Source organism: Phaethon aethereus (genome assembly GCF_964289735.1).
Source record: "Phaethon aethereus genome assembly, chromosome: 3".
Classification (NCBI taxonomy): Eukaryota; Metazoa; Chordata; class Aves; order Phaethontiformes; family Phaethontidae; genus Phaethon; species Phaethon aethereus.
The window spans coordinates 75665425-75685667 of NC_138576.1; the positions used below are offsets into that span (position 1 = coordinate 75665425).

At 43.5% G+C, this 20243-nt stretch overlaps 1 protein-coding gene across 1 annotated transcript in view; it reads left to right on the plus strand.

The window, feature by feature from the left end:
- Positions 1-1518: 1518 nt before the first annotated feature.
- The window catches only part of EPM2A (EPM2A glucan phosphatase, laforin), a gene marked incomplete at both ends in the record, with an annotated part of 39133 nt that continues 20408 nt past the window's right edge, over positions 1519-20243 (plus strand). The window contains 2 exons of the mRNA XM_081998556.1: positions 1519-1780; positions 16306-16480. Coding sequence (XP_081854682.1) covers positions 1519-1780; positions 16306-16480 — 437 coding nt within the window. The remainder of the gene's footprint in view (positions 1781-16305; positions 16481-20243) is intronic.

The window sequence follows — 20243 nt, forward strand, 5'->3', positions numbered from 1 at the left end:
CTCTTTACATTGAGTCTTAGACAATGGCCTGGAACTAAACTGTCAATCAGATGTCTTGTTGGATGCTGCAGTTTCTTAGCTGGAACTGTGACTGGAATGAACAGAAGCATATGGCTTTATGTAGACACAATATACTGGGGTGCTTTTAGGGCTACTGTCAAGCTTGAACTTTGGGATAAAACCCCAAAGTTCATTGTTACATTCTGTATTGCCCATGATACTAAAATGAACGTGTACGGTAAAGGGGTAGATATTTGAAAGACAGTTATGAGATAGGTTATCGGTAATTCAACTGTAAGGTTGAGGAAAAGCAAAGATTAATACGTAATGCTTTGTCCCACAAAGGCAGCAGTGCTACAGTGAGGGCTGGTGCTAGCAGAAGTGCATGGAGGACAGCCAGAACTCCGTTAGTTTTGGTTATGTCTGGAAAAGTGGTGGCCTATCACTTACACAAGTTCAATGAGGATCAGTGAAAATGAGCTGAAGCACTCTTGAAAATAAATTTGGCAGTACATACACTTCAGTGTGTCATCACCCCTGAACACAGGAAGCAAGCAGCCATCTTTTGAGGCAGGATTTCTTTTGACTCATTGAAAGGCCTTCATCCTGTTCCCAGAACTTGACCTAAATAAAGTTACCACTCTTCTGTTTCTGTCCTTAAACGCTTCTGAAATGGGTGTATTCAGACAAGGACTGCCCTGTAAATGGCTGGATTGCATCCTCTTTCTCCGTCATTCTTTGCCAGCCCTGAACATTGCTACATGTAAGAGCTGCCAAATTACAGCCAGAGGGGCAAACCAGAATGCGTGCAGTTGGGAGCCACAGCATTTTTACAAAAAAATCTTTCTAACCTCCCCAAATATTTCACATTTCTGGTCTCACCACGACTAGCTGCCTGTCTGCAGAGAAGATAGAAACATCATGGACACTTAGGCGTTACTTGAGGCTAGACATTGTTTGTAATGCTGCACTCATGGCGGCTATTTCATGATGTGCTTGCAGCACTAAATTAAGTCTGGGCTCTCAGGAGTAATTGCAGTAGCTTAATTTAATGAAGTACTAATACTCGCTAAAGTCAGTGTACATAACGCATAGCCTTTTGCAACCTGGAAACCCAGTGTTTACCCGCAGAGAGGATTCTCCGTCGCAGTCCTAACGTTAGGAGGCCACCCGGGGTATGTATTGTTTTAACTTTCAACTGGTATTTCGGGAGGGAAGTCCCCTCCGCTGCGTGCGTGCAGCTCGACAAGCACCCTAAAAAAAACCATACCGGGCAACGCCCTGACGGAGCTACCCGCTGCCCGCGCGCCTCCCAGCCGGGCCGCCGCCGCCCCGCTCCGCCAACCCAGCAACCGGGGACAGCGCCGGCGCTCGGCCGGGGCGGGGCGGGGGGCGGTAGCGGCCCGGGCACGGCGTCCTGCCCCCGCCCCCGACCGGAAGCCCGGGCCAGGCACGGTCTCCGGGCGGCGGTGCGGCCTAACGGAGGAGGCTCCGCTCAGGCGGACGCCCCTGCCCGCCATGCTTTTCCGTTTCGGCGTGGTGCTGCCGGGCAGGATGACGGAGGGCGGCGGCGGGGTCCTGGTGGTGGGCTCGCGGCCGGAGCTGGGCCAGTGGGACCCGCAGCACGCCGTGCCCATGAAGCCGGCACGGCCGACCGCCCCGCTGCCAGCCCAGGAGCCCGCGCTGTGGCTGGCGGAGGTGGTGCTGCCGGACGAGGACGCCTCCACACCCTTCTGGTACAAGTTCCTCCGGCGGCAGGGCGGAGACTTCCTCTGGGAAGGTAAAGGACCTTCGCGCCGCCCCTTCGCACCCCCCCAGTGCTCGGGCCGCCGGGACGTGCCCGCGCTCTCCGCGCCGGCGGCTGGGCGGGGCCACCGCTCTTGCCCCGCCCGCCCTGGCTGGAGGGAGTGGTGGACCCGCGCTCGGCGCCGGCGCGCGAGGCCTGCGGCTGGCGGCGGTTGAGGGCCGCGTGCTCGGTGGTTGTCCGCGCGGCGCGGGGCTGGCAGCGGGACTGGGACTGGGGCGGGAGCGGCCAGCCGCCTGGGCGGTGAGCCGCGCTAAGGCTGGTGGTGGGGTCGGGCCCGGCGCTCAGCAGGCGCTGGGCCGTCGTGGGTCGTGCAGGAGGGGGCAGGAGCTCTTCTCCTCGAGGGACCGCTTGCCTTGCTGGCGGTCCGCCGGCTCCGCCTCCTGCCCGCTGCCTCGGAGTATCGCCCCGGGGCTGGCAGGGGTGTCCCCTCAAACGGGCCGTGCTCCGAACTTGGTGCTGCCGGGTGTAGGGGGAGACGGCGTCGGCCGCCCTTTGTAGAGAGATGGCCCAGATTGTGCTTGCGGGTAGTAGAACCTCCTAGGTTGTCGTGACATGACGTGAGCATTCGCTAACAGAAACATTTTTTTAACCGTTTGATGGAGGAGAGTGAATGCAGAAGGAAGCTGGTCTTCTAGGTTGGTACATGTTCTTTGAAACAGTTTCGTTACTTTTTCCTTACGTTAGGCATCCATTGTCACGATGTTTTGTTTTCTTCTTCCCCCAGAAGTAAAGAACTCGGAATTTCCTACTTAGGCGTTAAGGTGTGATTTGCTACTTTATTTCAGTAAGCTGAAATGCCGTGTTGGTGTTTTCAGGCTAGTAAATTTTGCCATCGGAATTGCTGAAAAAAAATCAGCAAAAAGTTCTGTCACAGCTTTTCCTGTCTTCTTGCTGTCTCAGCAGTACTTCCACCATGATTTTCTCCTGTTCTGTGTTGTCAAATGTTGAATAACTTTAGTCAGCTTCCATGTGCTGTTCTGGTATATTTAATTTAAGTATCTTAAATAAAAGAGAACACTCTCAGAATTGTATGCTGGGTCAAATAAAGCTCTAAATATACCTCTTGTCACTGAGGAGTGGATCAGACTTGGTGAAGGGAAGACAGATTACTAGGTAATTTATGAGGGTTTTTTTAAACTTATAAAATAGTTTTATAATCCATATACCGAAATAGCACATTGTGGAGCAGTTGCTCTTCACCCATTTTAAGAATACGTATCACACTTTCAAACTGCCATTCTGTCCTATAGACTAAAACATTCATGTCATCGTAACTGCTGCATTTGTTTTTTCTTCTTTATACTAATAAGAGACTATGTGTTAATAGTACATTCACAGAAGTTTACATCATGAAGTACTATTTACACCATGTAATAGTAATTGCTTTATTTAGCTGCTAAAATAAATTATATATTCTGCCTGTTTTAACCATGTTTTTCTTTTGCAGAAATGCAGGAAAAATGAATTTATGGAATAAAAATCTTTGCATCTGTCCAAGGAAGCAGAATTGGGTGTCTCTTTAAGGTGCCAAGTTGTACATAATATGCCAATTATACTAGCGTATAAAGAGGTCCTCACCACACAGAATATAGAAATAATAATTGAGTGTTCCAGTGTGTAGAAAATCTGTAATTGTAAGGTGATGGTTACTGTCTAGTTTGGAAGTAATGATATCTCAAGGTATTTGAGAGTGCACCTGGGAGTGCATTTAGTAAATGTAGTCCGAGTAATAAATATGTTCTGTTTTGGCGGTAGTGCTGCTGATGCAGTTTTAGGATTAACCTGTGTGGGATTTTGTTCTTGTCATTGTGAATGCTCAGCAGTTTGAGCTTACTGCTTAGCTAGAATGATAGAAAACAAACAGGCACATTGTACAAATGCAGAGGTTTTTTTTAATTAATCATTCATATCAACCATTTTTTCCCAAGTTGTTATTTACAGGAAAGAACGAAATATCCTTAAACCCTGAAATTTGTTTTCTTCATGTATTACATGAAGGGAACTTAAGGATATTTTTCTATCCAATAATTAAGCAATATCTGCAATAATGCAGTCCTTTTTTATGTCATTTGTTTTAATTATTTTTTTTTTTCAACTGTAGATCAATGAAAGTTTTGGCTGTTGTCTGTTTATTCTTGTAAAAATCACAGTTTGAAAAGACCACTACCTTTTTAAAAAAACAGTTTTGTTCTTTGGTGATAAGCAAATGCTGTGCTTTGGCTCTTTAGTATCCAATGTGTTTAGAATGAAAATGTGCTTTGGAAGACAGTTAGCAGTTACAGAACATCTGCAGTTTTGAAGACGTGGTCATGAGGGATAGAGGAAAATGCAGAATATTTTCCCTAAGTTTGAGTTGAGGCATTCATCTGTAACCAGAGGAACTCCTGTCCAATTATGGATGTGAGATGTTTACATATATTGGATGTGAAATAATGTGCCATATTTAAGAAAATTACTTTTTTTATTGGTATACTTCATGACAGAATTCCACTAGTAACGCAGACTGTTTTTATAATACTACAGTACTTGTTGCATCATATGTTTTGAACATAAATTTAGTTCATCCTTACAGCCCTTCCAATGCAATGGGGAAACTGAAGGATAAAGTGAGGGTATTTGTTTCTGTGGTCTAGGAGAGTCACAGTCACGGGCCAGTGTTGGGTGGCTTTTGGGTTCTGCCAGGTGGTCTGGCAAGAAGCCTTCAGGCAAGGCTTGGCCTGCGGGAGGGTTGCTGGCTTGTGGCTTTGTGTCTGGAGGGAACTGGTTCCCCTCTCGAGGAGGATGAGCTGGGCAAGGAGGCTCTCGTGCTCCTGAAGGGTCAGATGCTTAGCTCTGCTCTCCCAGGGTGACGATGCCAGTCTGCATCTAGGGCCTGTCACTTAAAGCCCTTGTACTCTTCTAGCCCAAATCACATGATTTCTGTATGCACTCTGTCCCAAGTGAGGTTTCTTCAGGGTTGGTACTTAGCTCACCTGCCCTGAGCTCAGCTGAAAGGCCTGTTAACCAGGAGGGTTTTTAATTGTGCTACAGCATCTGTGGAAAACAAGTTGGTTATGTTGAGCTTTAGAATCTGGGAATAGGTTTACTCATTAGAAAAAATAAATTAATGTATATACCTTTTTTTTTTCTTTTCTCCAGCTGCATTCTATATGTTTTTCTGTGTACTTTGTTTTTGATGTAGATTCTTTAGTACTGGGTTTATGTCTCTCTCTCAACTTGGAAAGTGAAAGTATATTGTACCTACTGTCAAAACTAAATAAACACAGTATGAAACTTACGCATGAATTTTTGTGAGTTTATGCTTGAACACTCATCTATGCCTTTATCCCCTTTACTCTGGCCTAATTAAACTGTAGGTACTATACAAGACACATGTTCCATAAAAGGACAGAGGAGTTACTAAGGGTGTGCCCGAAACTGTATTTGAGATGATGGAATACAGTCTGTTGACACCTTACGTTTTGAGAAGGGGAAAACATATATAGAAAAAGGATAAGCTTATATTCTGAAATGTTGATTCATTTTCACATAACCATTAGTTTGATGTAGTTGGTGCTGGCTTGAAGCTTGACAGATAAGGTATTGCCAGTTAAAGCTGAAAAGCACAGTCAGCCTACATTCTCGTCATTTGTACAGGTGAGCAGAGCCTTATTCCTTCCAAAAACACCATCTCTGGTTTTGGGGAGGGGGGAGGAGAGAAAATGAGATGTCTTGTTTGCGCTTACCTGCTGCTGCTGTTCTCTGTGGTTTCTTGGGGGCCCGAAACAAGTGATACAACACCGTTTGATTTAGAAGTAGTTGGGTTACAGTTAGGTTACGCAGCCTGTAGCTGGGTCTGTTGGCCTTCTAGCATTTCCAGTTCATGCCCCCGTGGGCTTGTTAGTTACAGTTCACACCACCTGTTGGGCACCAAACTCTTCCAGTAGTAGCTCAAAAAGGCTGGTAGATTTATGGAGTAATAATGGTTTTCATAATATTGTAAGATAATTAGTGAGAATATGAGAAATAAAATTTGGTCATAGCTCTCAAGGGTCATGTACTTGATTGGCTGAAAACATTGGCGATAGTAAGGTCCATTAAAATTTCATTTTTAAAGTGGCAGTCTATTGAAACCTAAAAAATCTCACTTCTTGGCCTCAACTCTGTGGAGCAGAACAGGTATAATTTCTTATTTTAATGAGGGAGATTCTTTAAAGGCTTTGTGGAAACTTAATACCTAGTTGCCATTTGCTTTGGAGAGATTGTAACAGAATAAAAAAATATGTGGGGCTGAGCCATAGCAGGATAAAGCAAAGTAGAAATTCTCTGAGGCCATTCTGGAGAAGTACAGTTGGATGCAACATTGTTTTTCTGTAACTGAGATGCATCTCTTTTTTTCTTTCTTTCCCAAAACTAATCTACAGATCCCCAAATTAAATAGCAGTTTTAGTATTCAAAAAAAGAAAAAAAACCCCAACCCCAAACCTGGAGAGGATAACACGTCTTCTTACTTCTCCTAATGCAGGTATTGTAGGTAGCGTTGTTCCCACTGGGTGTCGCCATTTTACCTGTATATCGCCAGTGACTGTCTCGTTCCGTGCAGCTACTTGCACAATTTCATCAATATTTAGTCTAATCTGTTCTGCTGTTGAAAATAAACCAGGGCTTTACTTGCTTCCCCCACCCCAGCCTTGTTCTGAAGTAGGTAGTGACTAGGAAGGGGCAGAAAGTGCAGTCGGATGCTGATAGTTGAGTAATTGTGCATAATACGCATTTTGTTTGTGCGAGGCTGTTGCTTCCCGGACAATGCTAGATGCTGAACACCTTTCAGATGTGAGGAAACTTCACCAGCGAAGGTGGATAACTTTGAAATCTACTACCCAGTACCTCTTTAATGAGTGCGGAGAAACTTTTCTTCACAAAGTGCCATAGCTCCTCGTGATTTGGTTTCGACCTCAAGACATACGCTTATTATGTGTATAATTGGTGGCAAGTTTTTCATTACTTCCTATCTGTATGTCAGCATTAACCAACTTACACTGAGCAGACTACTGGAGATAATAAAACAATGGAGAGTTGCCCGTGAAACTGCAAAATTAGAAGAATGAAATAGGTATGTACACATGTATTCCTCTGGATTTGGCAGGTATGTGTCATTTCCTACCCGCAGGGATAATCAGGGGCCAGCTCTGACTGCTGTGAGAGCCTAATGAAAGCATTTGTGGTTATAATGATAAAATCACAATAAATGCATTATTTATGCAAATTATTTATTTACCATTATTCCCATCCCCCACTTCACTCTGCCCTCACTTCCAAGTGACAGCAGCATGCAATATGGGTCAGGAGTTTGTTTTCAATGGTGAGAAGCACTGAGAAGTGATAAATAAAGTAACTGCGATGATAATTTTGGTTAAGCTTTTGCCACAGTTACTATTTTGACGTATCTTTTTTCCTGCCTAAAGTCCAGTAGTCTTTTCTGGTCTGGTAAAAAGTAACAGTAATATACAATACAATGCCATAGAGAGTTTCAAAGCAGTTAGGAAGGCTGTATTACATTATACATTTTGTAACTATGAGCCATTATTCTATCATCTGCGTTTTCTTTCTTATTCCCACCATCTGTCTGAGAAGAACTTTTTTTTTACATGAGCTGAATTCCCTTTTAGTTGCTTTTCTCTGGCTTAATCTACATCATTAGACTGGGCATTTGGTTAAAAGCTCTTCGTACAGTAGCAGCTCCCACTGAGAAACACCTGTGCCTAAGCAGACCTAGAGAGAGAAAGAAAATACATGGTTTTGAAAGTTGCCTTTGAAAATTTTTATTTTCTCATCTCTGATTAAAAAGAAAAAAAAAAGCCATGTTGATTAACAGTGTAAAGTGCTGAGGAGGGCTTTCTTGTAAACCATTTAGTTCTATTTCTGGCATAATTTAAAAAAATGCATAAAGAGACTTCTCTTAGGAGTAGACTAATAGACTAAAAAATCTTGAATTCAGCCTGGATTTTAATAGATTTAAAACTTCTTTCCTTGATTATATAAATCAGCCCTACCAAATAAGAAGTTGAAATAGTCTGCTTTAAGTCTGGTCAAAAATAAACATGCGGTGTATGATACAAATGGTCTTCTGCTTTTTGGATATCTCTTTTGGGCTGGCAAATGCAAGAAAACATTTCTGAAAATTAAACCGATCATGAAAGAGGCGTTAGTGAACTAGGTGTGGCAGGTTAACAATTTTGTTTTACAGCGATATTGAGTATATAAGTAATACAAGACATTCACCTACTGTTTTCAGAGTCTAAAGGAAGACAGTTTATTGACAGCAGAAAAAGTAGCATTAAAAAGCAAAGTATACTTTTATAAGTATATATGTAAGTATATGTATTTATACTTTTATTAAGTATATGAGTAAGGGTTAGTACATGACATACAGAATTAAAACGTATTATTTGGTGCTATTTGTCAGAGGTGTGAAAACAAAGGGCAGCTATTCAGGGGCTGTGCTGAGACTGCAGAAAGGTGGGACCCCAGACTAGGAGCCTGCGGCAGACGCACACCGCCGAAATACCTGACCTCACTCTGTTCCAGCGCGGGCAATTCAGCCGCCCCTACCTCTGTCTTTTAGCAATCGATGGCAGTTCAGCCGTGGTGGGATTGAGACAGACCCTATTTCAAGACGTCGGAGATTGAATTTTGTTCAAATAGTTAGGCAGCAGGGGATCTTTAGTGACAGAATCTGGTGTACAAGGTAAGTAAATTTGAGTATTGTAAGTGTAGTGATGGAAGTCCATTTAGAGTAATGTCTGATAATGACACCATGCAGTAGCACATTCAGGTAACAGTGAGAATCGGGTCCAAAATAGGACTTTAGGCTTTTCTTCACTGTAATGTCAGTATGAAAGACAAGGAAGCTAGCAAGTACTTATCTCAGAAATGAAGGACTTAAAAGATTCCCCCCCGCCCCGTATGTTTTCTTTAGTTCCTGTTGTTCTATTACTGTTTTTCAAAAAAATCTTCTACTCCTCGACCCCTCCCAATTCCTCTGCCCCCAGAGTGTTTACAGTGCTCATGATGTTATTAAACTCTTCCAGAGAATTTCTAAGCATGAACTCAAGATGTTCATTTACCTTGTTAAAGGACCTCGTTTAATATTTCAAATGTAATTACTACTTAAAATATTCAGGCATACTTAAAATTTTGACTTAAGCCTGCTGGTTCATGCAAAATTTATGACAAAGATTGTAAGAGTAAGTCTTTGCTTGTACTGATTTGTAAGTAGGTGATCTGAAAATTGCCTGGCTGCTTGCTGTTTGGATTTGTAAATTATACATTAATACGCACATTAGCTTCGAGTTGCCATCGAAGCTAATGTGCGTATCTAAGGTCATCCAAGTAGCCCTTTGGTTTTTCAAAGGTAGCAGTGAATTGAGAGATACGCTGACCTTGCTGGGGTTTGGAAGTTTGTAAGTCGTACACCTGTGGTGTAGGGTCTGGCTAAGGCAGGGATGAGATACACAGCACCTCTGCGGCCACTGCTGTGTCCTGGAGTTTCTACATACCTTCCCGCACACAGAAGAAAACAGGAAAAAAACCCAAACTTGCAGCAAGGTGTGCAACAAGGCAGTAGCTAGGAGAGCTGTGGCTGAGCAGTACACTGAGCGGCTTTGCCGCAAAGAGCTCCGCAGAGACGGTGGAAGAGGCAATCTTGGTTTTTTCATTCATTCATGGGTTTCTTTTTGTTCACCACACTTAACGGTGCTGAGAAATTTCATTGACCCAGATTTTGCTCATTATCTTCTAAGATCAAGCTGATAATTTCAGCAGTGTGACTCTTCCAGAACATTATGCAATCTGTGTGCAGTTGTCCTCTGTGTCAAGATGAGCCTGTGCTGTTGGTGGACTATTGGATTGTACTTTTTTTTAATTTCTTCAATATAGCTGTAATAAAATAGTAGCTGAAGTTTTTCTTTGTATTCTGTTACTGTATGTGATAGATCAAATTCCAGAAGATCCTCTCCTGGTCCCTGCTTATCTTCTTCCAGTCCTTGATTTTTGGACATCCTTTTCTTACTATATCTTCATCTGTTTTTCCTTTGTTTCGTTCTTGCCTCCGTCTTTTGTGAATGCCGTTTCTCAGTTATGTGGAGATCTTTGGGTTTAATCTTTTGTTCGGTTGTTTGTACAGCCAGCTTCCTTATGCCACTTTGATCATCCTTCATACGCGTTAAACCCGGAGCCGTTAGTGCAGTCATGCAGATTGGGAAAGAGCCCTCCATGAAGCTTGAGCTGTAAGCGGGGCTGCTTGGTTCCTTTGCTCCCCAGCAGTTCCCTGCATCAGTGGATCCCACTGCGCAACCATCCGCAGTAGAGAGAGCAGCAAGTGGGTTGCAAAAGCAATGATAAACTTTGTAATTTAATGCCCAGAAACTTATTTTTATGTTTCTCTTTCAGATAAGCATTTTTTGCTGTGAAGAGTCACAAAGATGGAATTTAAATAAAATCATTCTGGGCCTTATTGAAGGAAGAAGAGTGCTACCCTACGGGTTAAACTAGGACCTGTATCTTCTAGTAAACTCCTCCAAAGTCCCTTTGTTCTTTAATTAGGAAAGTCCATGTGACCAATTAACAAGAGGATCGGTACTGTTCAGATACTTACCCTTTTTTATGGTTGAATTTTACATGTTTTCAAACTATTATGTATTTGCCTCCCAAAAATAAATAATTAAGCCCATGTTTTGCCACTTGGAACAATATGAATAAAAACAGGATGAATAAAAATACTAATTTAGAAGTGGCTTGAGCTGTAAAAACATGTATTTCCTGTTGTGTATTGCCCTTTCTCAAAGGGCATTTCTGCTTGTTTTCTTTTCTGCAAAGATGAACAGGCGCGTGGAAACCAGATTTGATTTTCTTTGTTTCACTACTGGTATAGGGACAGAAAAATTGAAATGCTGTTAAAATTCCCCCAAATCTTTGAGGGTGCACAATGTTCTCTTGACTATAAAAAAAATTAAGCTTTCACTCAAATAATTGTTTATTTCATATTAAAAGTACCTGGAAGAGTGGCCTGTAAGCAACGTGTGAGTTCTGAGACCGGAGCTCTTGCCTCGCAAAGGCTGGTGAGGAGGTGCACAGCTGCTGTGCCTGAGCAGAGTGTTTAAATGGGAGGTGTGGTGAATTCCCCACTCTGGAGACTGGTTGTGTCATGGCGGGTTTTATTTAAACTGTCTTGAAGTTTTCGTACAAGGTTTGGGTAAGCTTGGGAAGACTAGTCAGTGTAAGAGGATGACTCTATTTCCATTAGCAATTTATGCACCAAAGGGTTCCTTTTGGTGAGAATTTGCCTTGCAGCTCCCCATGGCGTTCTGCAGTATGCCCTCATGCTCAGCACCCTATGTTTCAAGCTGTTGCCCTTCTAATGGAGTGAAGTCTGGAGCACCCAGCTTGTAAAAGGGATGCAAAGTCCTCCGGCCGTCCAGTCTCTCCATTGGTGGTATGTGCCTGCGACTGGCCAGTGGTGCAGTTTGTTGCTGGTAAAGATGGGACGTGCACTTGGTGTCCTGGAAGCATGTTGGATTGCCGCAAATTAAACCCTGGACCTTCTCCTTTCTCCATCTACATGCCAGACGGCGATGTAGAGGCACCCTGACAGCGGTGATTGCCCAGCACGGTCAGGAGAGCCTTCCCAGCTTCTAAGTGGGTCCTTTCCGAGCTTCACGAGAAACTAAACTTCAGCACTAGGCTTTGTTGTGGCTTTGGTAACTTAGTTTATTAAATGCTTTGTGCATTTGAGAAGTGAGCAATAAAGCTGAGTTTCTCTGGGCAAGGGCTGCTGAGTCTGACTTCCTAGCGAGTCACTTAGAAGATCCAAAGGTGCGGTGGCCTTTTGGATAATGCAGATAACTGGGACCTGTGGGGGAAGTAAGTGGAGTAGGAAGTTGGTGTGGGTATGAGCAGCTTCAGTCGTGAGCAGACGTGTCCAGACTCTGCATATGGGCAGTCTCATGGCACGTCCCTCTGCCCTGGCCACTGTCTTTTCTCTCTGGTGCTGGAGCAGAAGGTAGGAATTAGAAAGGGCGGCAACACATTTCTGATGCGCTGAGAAGAGTCAGATTCTGCTGAGCTTGGTCCCACTGCCTTCATCACGTGCTTTGTTTTTCTCCCAGACTAAGCAACCACAGCAACAGCCCTGGGCGAGCGAGCGAGCGAGGAAGTGGTGGTCTGTGACCTGTGGTGCTGCCAGGAGCTAACGCCCTGCCCTGTCCTAGGCATGGGAAAGTCCCCGTGCTCCAGGGGTCCAAATGGAGAAAGGACTTTGCTTGGCCTATTGTGGCGAGGGAGGGGAGAATAAATGTTTCACTTGCTGTGCCAGATTTTTATCCTGCCTCTGAAAGCTGTTTTGTTCTTAGCATGAGCTCTTCCAGTGCTTGTGAGAAGTCTTGGGCTGGCTCTTCTGAGTCTGATGGGGTCACGTAATTCTACCACAGATGAGATGCAATGACCCTGCTCCATCAGCAGACAGAGGGGGAGCTAAGATGAGACTAAGGCATGTTTTGCCTGGATGTGCAAAGTGTACCACGGGGTCGACGCACCTTGCTTCAGAGAGGAAACTCATGAGGAAAGGTCTAAAGAGATAGGGGTGGAAAGGAAGAACTGAGGGTTATCCAGCTAATGATTTCTGCTCATCACCCAAGCTGTGCCCATTTTCCTAGCCATATACATTCTGCAAGTATATAACAGAATATGCAAGTGATGCTAATTGTTTTCCATTTAAAACACAGTTTATCATCAGTTACCTTGAATGAAAGCTGGTTTCATTGACTGACTTTTATTGTTGTATTAAATGACTCTGGAAGATAAAAGTTGAGAGGATTCAATCTTTAGCCCTTCTAAATTTAGCCCTTTAGCAGCTCTAAATTATAGGTCAGTTCTACATTACTCCTGCAAACTTGTCATCTGGCTTTACTTCTGAAACTGTTTCCTTGCATTGTTGTTTTATGGCATCCACAATATTACGGTTTTCCTGTGACAAAATGTGCCAGCAGAAGCATGATGTGAACTGACACAACAATTTTCTCTTTTTTTTGAAACTTACTTGTTAAATGTGTCTTGTGAAGCAAACTGTGGCGGGCAGCACTTGTGTATCGTTGGGGTATTGCCTGGGTAGGAAGATCCTGATCATTGGTGGTAATTGCCTTCTTTCAGAACTCGTGCAAGGAGAATGGAGAACTTGGCTTCCTGAATAGCTCGGTATGATCATACTGTTCTCTAAATTAGTATTTGGAGACGGTAGCCCTCTCCCCTTCCTGTCTGAAATTATATCACTGTATTTGTTGAATATATATTGTGTGTGTATTGAATATACAACATGTGTATATATATTCAACAAATACATGAATATATATATACACACACGAATATATATATGTTGAATGTATAATCATAAACATCCTGTCGCACAGACATCATATTTCAAAAAGAAGGCTGTTAACTCACAGGGCAGTACATAATGTAAAGAGTAGTAAAGAGCCGTGCAGTTCCCGTGAAGAATGCTACGAATGCAAGCTGTTATTGTTTACCTGAGCATTACAGTCAATTGGAGACATGCCTTCTGAGATTCTGGTTTGACTGTAGGCCACAGCGGGAAGGTGAGTTGGAGTGGTGCAGAAAAATCAACAGCGATAAATAATAATTAGAGAAGGAAGCTTTTCAGAATGAGGTTTGACAAAACCTGTTTGAAGGACCAAATGAAACAAAAGATCTTGTGGCAATTTACTCTTGGTGCACTTTCAGGTGTGGCTGCAGGCTAGGTAAGGGGACGAATGATGGTCAAGGTGAAGAGGTTACAAGTCAAGGAGGTTACCGCCGTTTAAGAAGGCAGGTGATGGAGAAGGAAGGAGAAAAAGAGCTGAGAATTAAAGCTGGAGAAGAGGATGGACAGTACCGCTGGTGAATGAGAGAAGGACATGGACCTCAAGCAGCAGCAGTTGGAAATGAGAAAGCAGGAGGTATGCAGCTGAGATTATGAAGACGAAGAAGAGTGAGGCTTGTTGTCTTGTGGGACTAACTATCACCTCAGGGAAAGGAGAAATTAAGCAGGAGAGAGATATCGTAGATTGTGATGGCAAAAATTCACACAGAAACCCTGATGGGGGAGGAGGAACAACTGGAGGAGGAAGGGGCAGCCCTGGAGGGAGCCGGAGCGTGCAGAAGGTGTCACCCAGCACTAAGGGGACAGATGGGTTCTTTCAGGGATCCTTGGCAGAATGGCGACGTTACCAGGAGTCGGGAGCAGGAGGTGCCCGTCACACAAGGACGCCCGCGAGCAGGGAAGCATGGGGCTGGGAGCAGCGAAAGAGCCACAGGTCCCGAGGGCATGGTCCAGAGCTGCCAGGGCGCAGTGGGGGCTGGGGGCTGCCGGGACACCCCACGGGGCTGGCGGCCAGGAGCAGGCAGCCGTGGGCACCAGGGCAGCCCCAGCCCCGGGCACCTCCCTGGGCGCGGGGACGGGCTGAGGCTGGGATGGGATGTCGGCCCGTGGGTGGGTGTGGGGATGGAATGTCGGCCCGTGGGTGGGTGTGGGGATGGGATGCAGCCTTGTGATGGCTGGGCAGGGTCATGATGGTGTGCGTTGCTACAGACAGCTGTCGGAGGGTAAAACAGGGAAGGCAGGGTGGTTGTAAAGATGTTGCTGGATATATGAAGTCGGTTAAGTGTCATAAACATCCATAGGTTTTGTTACGCTCTTGTATTTGTTGATGTATACAGCTGTCTTCAAATATTGTTTAAAAGTGGTGAGAATGTGTAAACGATTAGAAATGTGAGATAAAAATATAGTGGTAAGATTTGTAGCTTCCGGAGGTATATACAGATCTTGTTTACCTTATTTATCAAAAGCTGCATCGTACCATTGCATATGATACATAATGGTTCAGCAATATAGCAAGAGAAAATAGTTTTCTGCCTAGTATTTTCTTTTTCTGTTTGGTAAATAATAATATTTCATAATTATGATAGAAAGTACTGCATGTCATCTGGAAATAAGGAGATTGATTGAACGTTACTATTAAATGTTAGTCTTATTCTCTAATCATTGCATTAATACATCTCCCAAAATGCTCTTGCTCTAGCAAATTTTCCCAGCTGTGGTGCTTGGAAGCTGGTCATGCATTTACGTGCAGTGTGAAATTGAGGATATTCCTTCGGGCATAATTTGACTCAGGAATGTTCTAACATCATTAATAATGTGTAAGTGTAACAGGTTTACATTAAAAGCAAGCCGTAGACTACGTCACTTCTAACCTGCACAATAATTCCTACACGGCAATTAGTATTACAATAAGTATGTAAAAATGATGGAGGAGGAGAGAATATACATGTACTGAATTTCTGGAGGCTAGATAACCTTTTGATGGATGACAGGACCCGGTTCAATTCAAACTGCTTACTCTGGCACGGTATTAAAAATCGGTTTTGTGTACTAAAGCTCACACTATTGCTGTAAGAGAAGAAGGGGTAATGGGTATTAAATAATGGAAAACTGTAAGAAAAAAATTCTTACTTTACAGGAAGCCATTTTAGGTAATCGTGATCGCTCAGTATTGCAGACGTGATCGCGTCTCTCTGCATCACTTTGGGCAACTTTACCGTGTATGAGCAGACCTTGTAAGCGGGACGTGCATCTGAAGACATACAAAGCGCTTGTTTACCGGTTAGCGAACGTAAAAGACAGGTAGGATGTAATGAGCCGTTGGCTAGGCATCGGTGTATGTCCCGTCCACGGCGGGACACCTGAAGAGCCTTTGCTGGCCAGGCAGCTGCCAGCGAGGCGGAGGAGGACCACCCTTCTCTGCTCCCTGGAACCGGTCTCCGTTGCTGCCTGCCACCAGCTTGCTGTTCTTCTTCGGGATTTGCTGCCTTTCCGCGTCGGTGTTTTTCTTCTTGAATCCTTAAGCCGGTAACAAACCCAGGGTCGCCAGTCCTACCGTTGTTTGCGGCTTTACCTTCCTGAGCTTGCAGGGCCGTACTCTGTGCCTTCTCCGAGGTCTTTCTCGTAGCTTGGCAGCTTCCTCAGAAGTAAGCCTGAGGCACGGTGATGCTGCTGTGCCCTGCGGAGCCGGACCTCCGGCCGCAGCAAGCTGGACCCCCCAGAGGGAGGCCACGCAGCAGAAACATTAAATGCTGAGGTCACATGCTATCAGTAATCAAACGAGGAACTTCAATGAAATTAATTATTCTTGAAGTTTTAAGTGCCATGGTTGACGATTTGGGAGTCTTATACATCTTCAACGTTTTTTTTTAAAATAATTTTTGAAAATTTATTTTAATGCTGAGCATTTGCTTTGTGGCAGGGCTTCTGTTACGACGATTTCAGGTGTTAATAATGTGTTATAAGAAATGCAGTTTGAACAGGCAGCAAATACCACTTTTGGCCTTAAATACTCAGTCCACAGCTTGTGCAAAACTTTTGGAAGATTTTCCAGATACACAGCCCGCAACTGTCCTTTCTTCTGTTCTAGGTAATGGGCCCTATCACGATCGAAGTTGTGTTTACGACCAGAGCAACATAGTAGATGGAGTTTACTGCCTCCCAATAGCACACTGGATTGAAGTCTCTGGACATACCGATGAGATGAAACATACGACGGACTTCTATTTTAATATTGCAGGACATCAAGCTATCCATTACTCCAGGTAAAAGAAAAGTGCGGGGCTTGGCTGGTGTCAGGTATTCAAACAGAAAATCTGTACCGACATAATGTCAGCAAAATTTGAAGTGGTGAATGGTAGTATGTATGTATCAGTAAAGTTTAACAAAGATTCAACACCTCTTTGCAATTAAATGTCACTTTTGGCAATTAAAAAGGAGAGATTCTGAGTTCAAGGATACCCGCAGCCTGTACAGGTGTTTTAAGTGGCATCACATCTGAAAATGACTAGTGGTAATTCATGGATAAATTTATGAGGACCTGTCATTTTCAAATGCCTGTCTACATACACAGGTAAAGGTGCATGTATGTAATGTGTTTGGTTTGGGATTATTTTGCTGAAGAACATCTCCTGGGAAACAGAAAGAATATATTTCAGCACCAGAGTTTTGGGCATTATATTATCACTCATGTGCGGCAGCAACTGCAGTTAGTGGCAGCTGTTATAGATGACTTCTGCTTCTGTGCATGCCTTTAAAAAAATACTAAAAATTAGACAAGTCTTAAAATGTTTGTACTTCCGTGGTGTTCACTTGGGTCCACTGCCTCACCAGTGAAGCATCCTGGCCTGAATTAGGAGACAGAAAAGCATAAAGAGAAGAGGGCACCCACCCTTTAGGGCTGCAGATAAAGCACAGGCTGTGTTTTGAGCAGAAGCCTTAGCACTGTTGGTTAACAAAGTGGCACTGAGAAATTTGGGACCATTTGTAACTTTTTCCCCATCTCCAGTCATGGATGTGGCAGCAAATTTGTTGATTGATAATGGTTGTATGGATGCCGGCAGCCCCGATATGCCCCGTGCAGCTGGTGTTGGTTACAGAACAGTTAGTGATCCCAAAGGGATATGTGTTTTTTGAAGAAGTCAAACCACCTCCTACTTTCATTGGGTCTTGTGAGAATTTATCCAGATTACTGTTTCAGCTACTCCAACCTAACCATCTTGTCTCCTCTTTCTACTCCTTTGTCTCCACCCTCCCACAGGGTAGGAAGCAGAATTGGCTTTTTCTCATCAGAGTTGCAGTGTATGAGGGAAAGATTTCCTTCTCTTGGTATTGTTTGGAAAAACGCGGATTCGTAGACACTGTTAGGCATATGTAGGTATTTGTGTGGCTTGGTACCTTTTCCCTGAGACCCCCCCCCAAGCTGTATAATACGCCTGGCAGACTATACTGTTACCTGTATCCTAAGCATCTATTTCCAACATGCTATCAGAGAAAAGATCTTGTTTATCCCAAAGCACAGACTTGTCAATCCCAAGTAATCTTTGCTTGGCAGAAGTTTATGTGAAAGAACAGCTCTCAGAAAGCGCGTCTCTAACCACCAAAGGCTAACTTATCTCCCTTTCCAGAGGCAGCAGTGAGACATTTAATCATTTTTATCTGCATGACTATATGTTTCTAAGATTAGGTAAAAAGCAGATTCCATTAAAGAATATTTGGAGAAAATTTTCTGAGTTGTGTAGTCTCTTCCAGATGAGGATCTCCTCCTCTGTTCCCTTCTCATACACACATATACCTTCATTGCAAAGCAACCTTATATGTACATCTTCAGTAAATAATTCTTATCTCATTTCTTTGAGCTATATTAAGTGAGCATATCCTATAACAGTTCTGTCACATAATTATTTTTAATACTTTGAAGATATGCAGCCTTAAATGGCTTTTTAATTATTAACAGTTGGGGGCAGATTCACCATTCTGCTGGTTATAACAAAGCAGCCCAAAAATACCAGCTAATTAAGATTTTTTTTTTTTTTTGGCAGAGCAGCTGAAGTGAGCTGATGAAAATGCCTTCATTTTGCAATAGATTTATTGATTCAGAAGAGTACCGTGGAGACTAGTATCGCCAAAAAGAGTGTCCCCCTCCCCGCCCCAACCAGAAGCAAAGAGCCTGTCCCTCTACCTGTAAGGTTAAAAGCTCGGTGTATGACCAGAGCATATTTATCCAGCTAAGGTTACTTTTCTTCCACGCTGTCGTGGAGGCAGCAGTACCACTGGGAACTTTATGAGCACAAATTCTGAGTCCTGTCACCAGCTGTAGGATCTTTACAGAACGGTGGCAGCTGGAAAGAAGTGATTTACCAGTGAAAGCTTTTGATGTGAGCCCCTTCTCTATATTGCTCCACTTAACAGGATTGCCATGCGCAAAATAGCCGGAGAGGAAAGTTTATCTCTGTCAAAATGGCCTCCCCTGTGAGCCCTCAGACTCATTTTACTCGTGGTCCGTCTAATCACAACAATTAGAAGCAGTTGCTCTGAGCTTCGCTATCACCTTGCTTCTATATAAAACATGTGCTTAAACTTTAAACGGGCTGCAGCAGGAGGAGAAGAGCCTGCTTCCTGCTGCTGCCAAAAATTTCTGAATCGTGCCGAGGCTGGCGGCGATGCTCTGAGGAATCAGATTTTGGTTTTCTTATTTGGTATAGATGCATTGGCTTATAAATCAGTGAATTTAAACTTCTATTTAGAGAACTCACTTTGTGTTGGTTATTCGGGTTGGAGAGTATATGATGTGTTTTTTAAGCACAGCAGGATCTGAATAATTTTTTTTAAAGTGTGAAGTGGGGCTCACCCACAGCTACAGAGTCATGACTGATACCTCTGCGGTGTTAGTGTTCTCTTGTTTTGCTTTGGACATGTAATGACACATATCACCGAAATCTGATTCAAGGAAAAATAACAGTCCCTTTCTCTTTTGTGTTAGTTATTACTGCAATAAGATGCCTTCAAATTGCAGGAGAGTTCTCTTAGGACACAGTAATTTTCCAGAGCAAATTAGAGTTACTGTAATCTTTTCTGGGAGAAGATGACTTCAGAAAATTTGTAAATCTGGGGCATGTTAGCTCTGTGTCATGCTCCTAATTCATAGGTGTTATATACTTTATTATTTATATAAAAACCTCTGCAATCCTCAGAAGAAAGGCATTGTGTAAGAGCAAGAGAGGGAGTGACACCTGAAATTACAAAATCCTTAAGTAATATGTTGGAGGTGATGATGCTTGATGGCAGAATTAGGTGCCATGGGAATGAATATGACTGAGAGGAAAAGCCGTCTAGTTACAGTTTTCTGTTTTCAGACGAAGTTTAGGTTCCCGAATCCACCTCTGATAAGTAGGGAGGTCCCATAGTTTTTTGCCTATTTATTTGAATGTGATTTATGATCTTCTTCCATTGGGGTGGAAAACAAGAAGCTGGTTGAGTGTATTTTTGCATGAGAATCACTGGAGAGAGGAAATAATGTAACTTCTGTTAACTTATCTGGGTCACACGAGGCGCAGTTATTGCTGTTTGAATGTTAGAACACTGCTAGGATCGATGAATGTAAAGATATACTTGAAGACATCTGTGGTAGGACTCAGCCTGAGATTAAGACCACTACATTCATATGTCTGTTTACAGCAATTCAACTCACTGGCAACTAGATGTCTACTTTAAAGTGAATTGAAGAATAGAATTGGTCTCCAGACTCCACTGATGATGCTTGATGAGATCTCTATTGATTTATAATGAGGCTTTAAACATCCTGTCTGGTTGCTTGAATGTCGATGTCTAGTGTCATTTGAAATGCTCTAGAGTTTTCTGTCTGGCCTCCAGCTGCTGCACTACAGGAACGTGGTTTCTTATAGCTCTTTGGCCATATCTGTGAGCCCCATCCGGGTGTTCCAGATGCTATAGGGTGTCTCGGATGTCAGTGGGAAGCCGTCCTTAGGCAATGCATTGAGCACTGCTGTGCCTGAAGACACCTGTTTG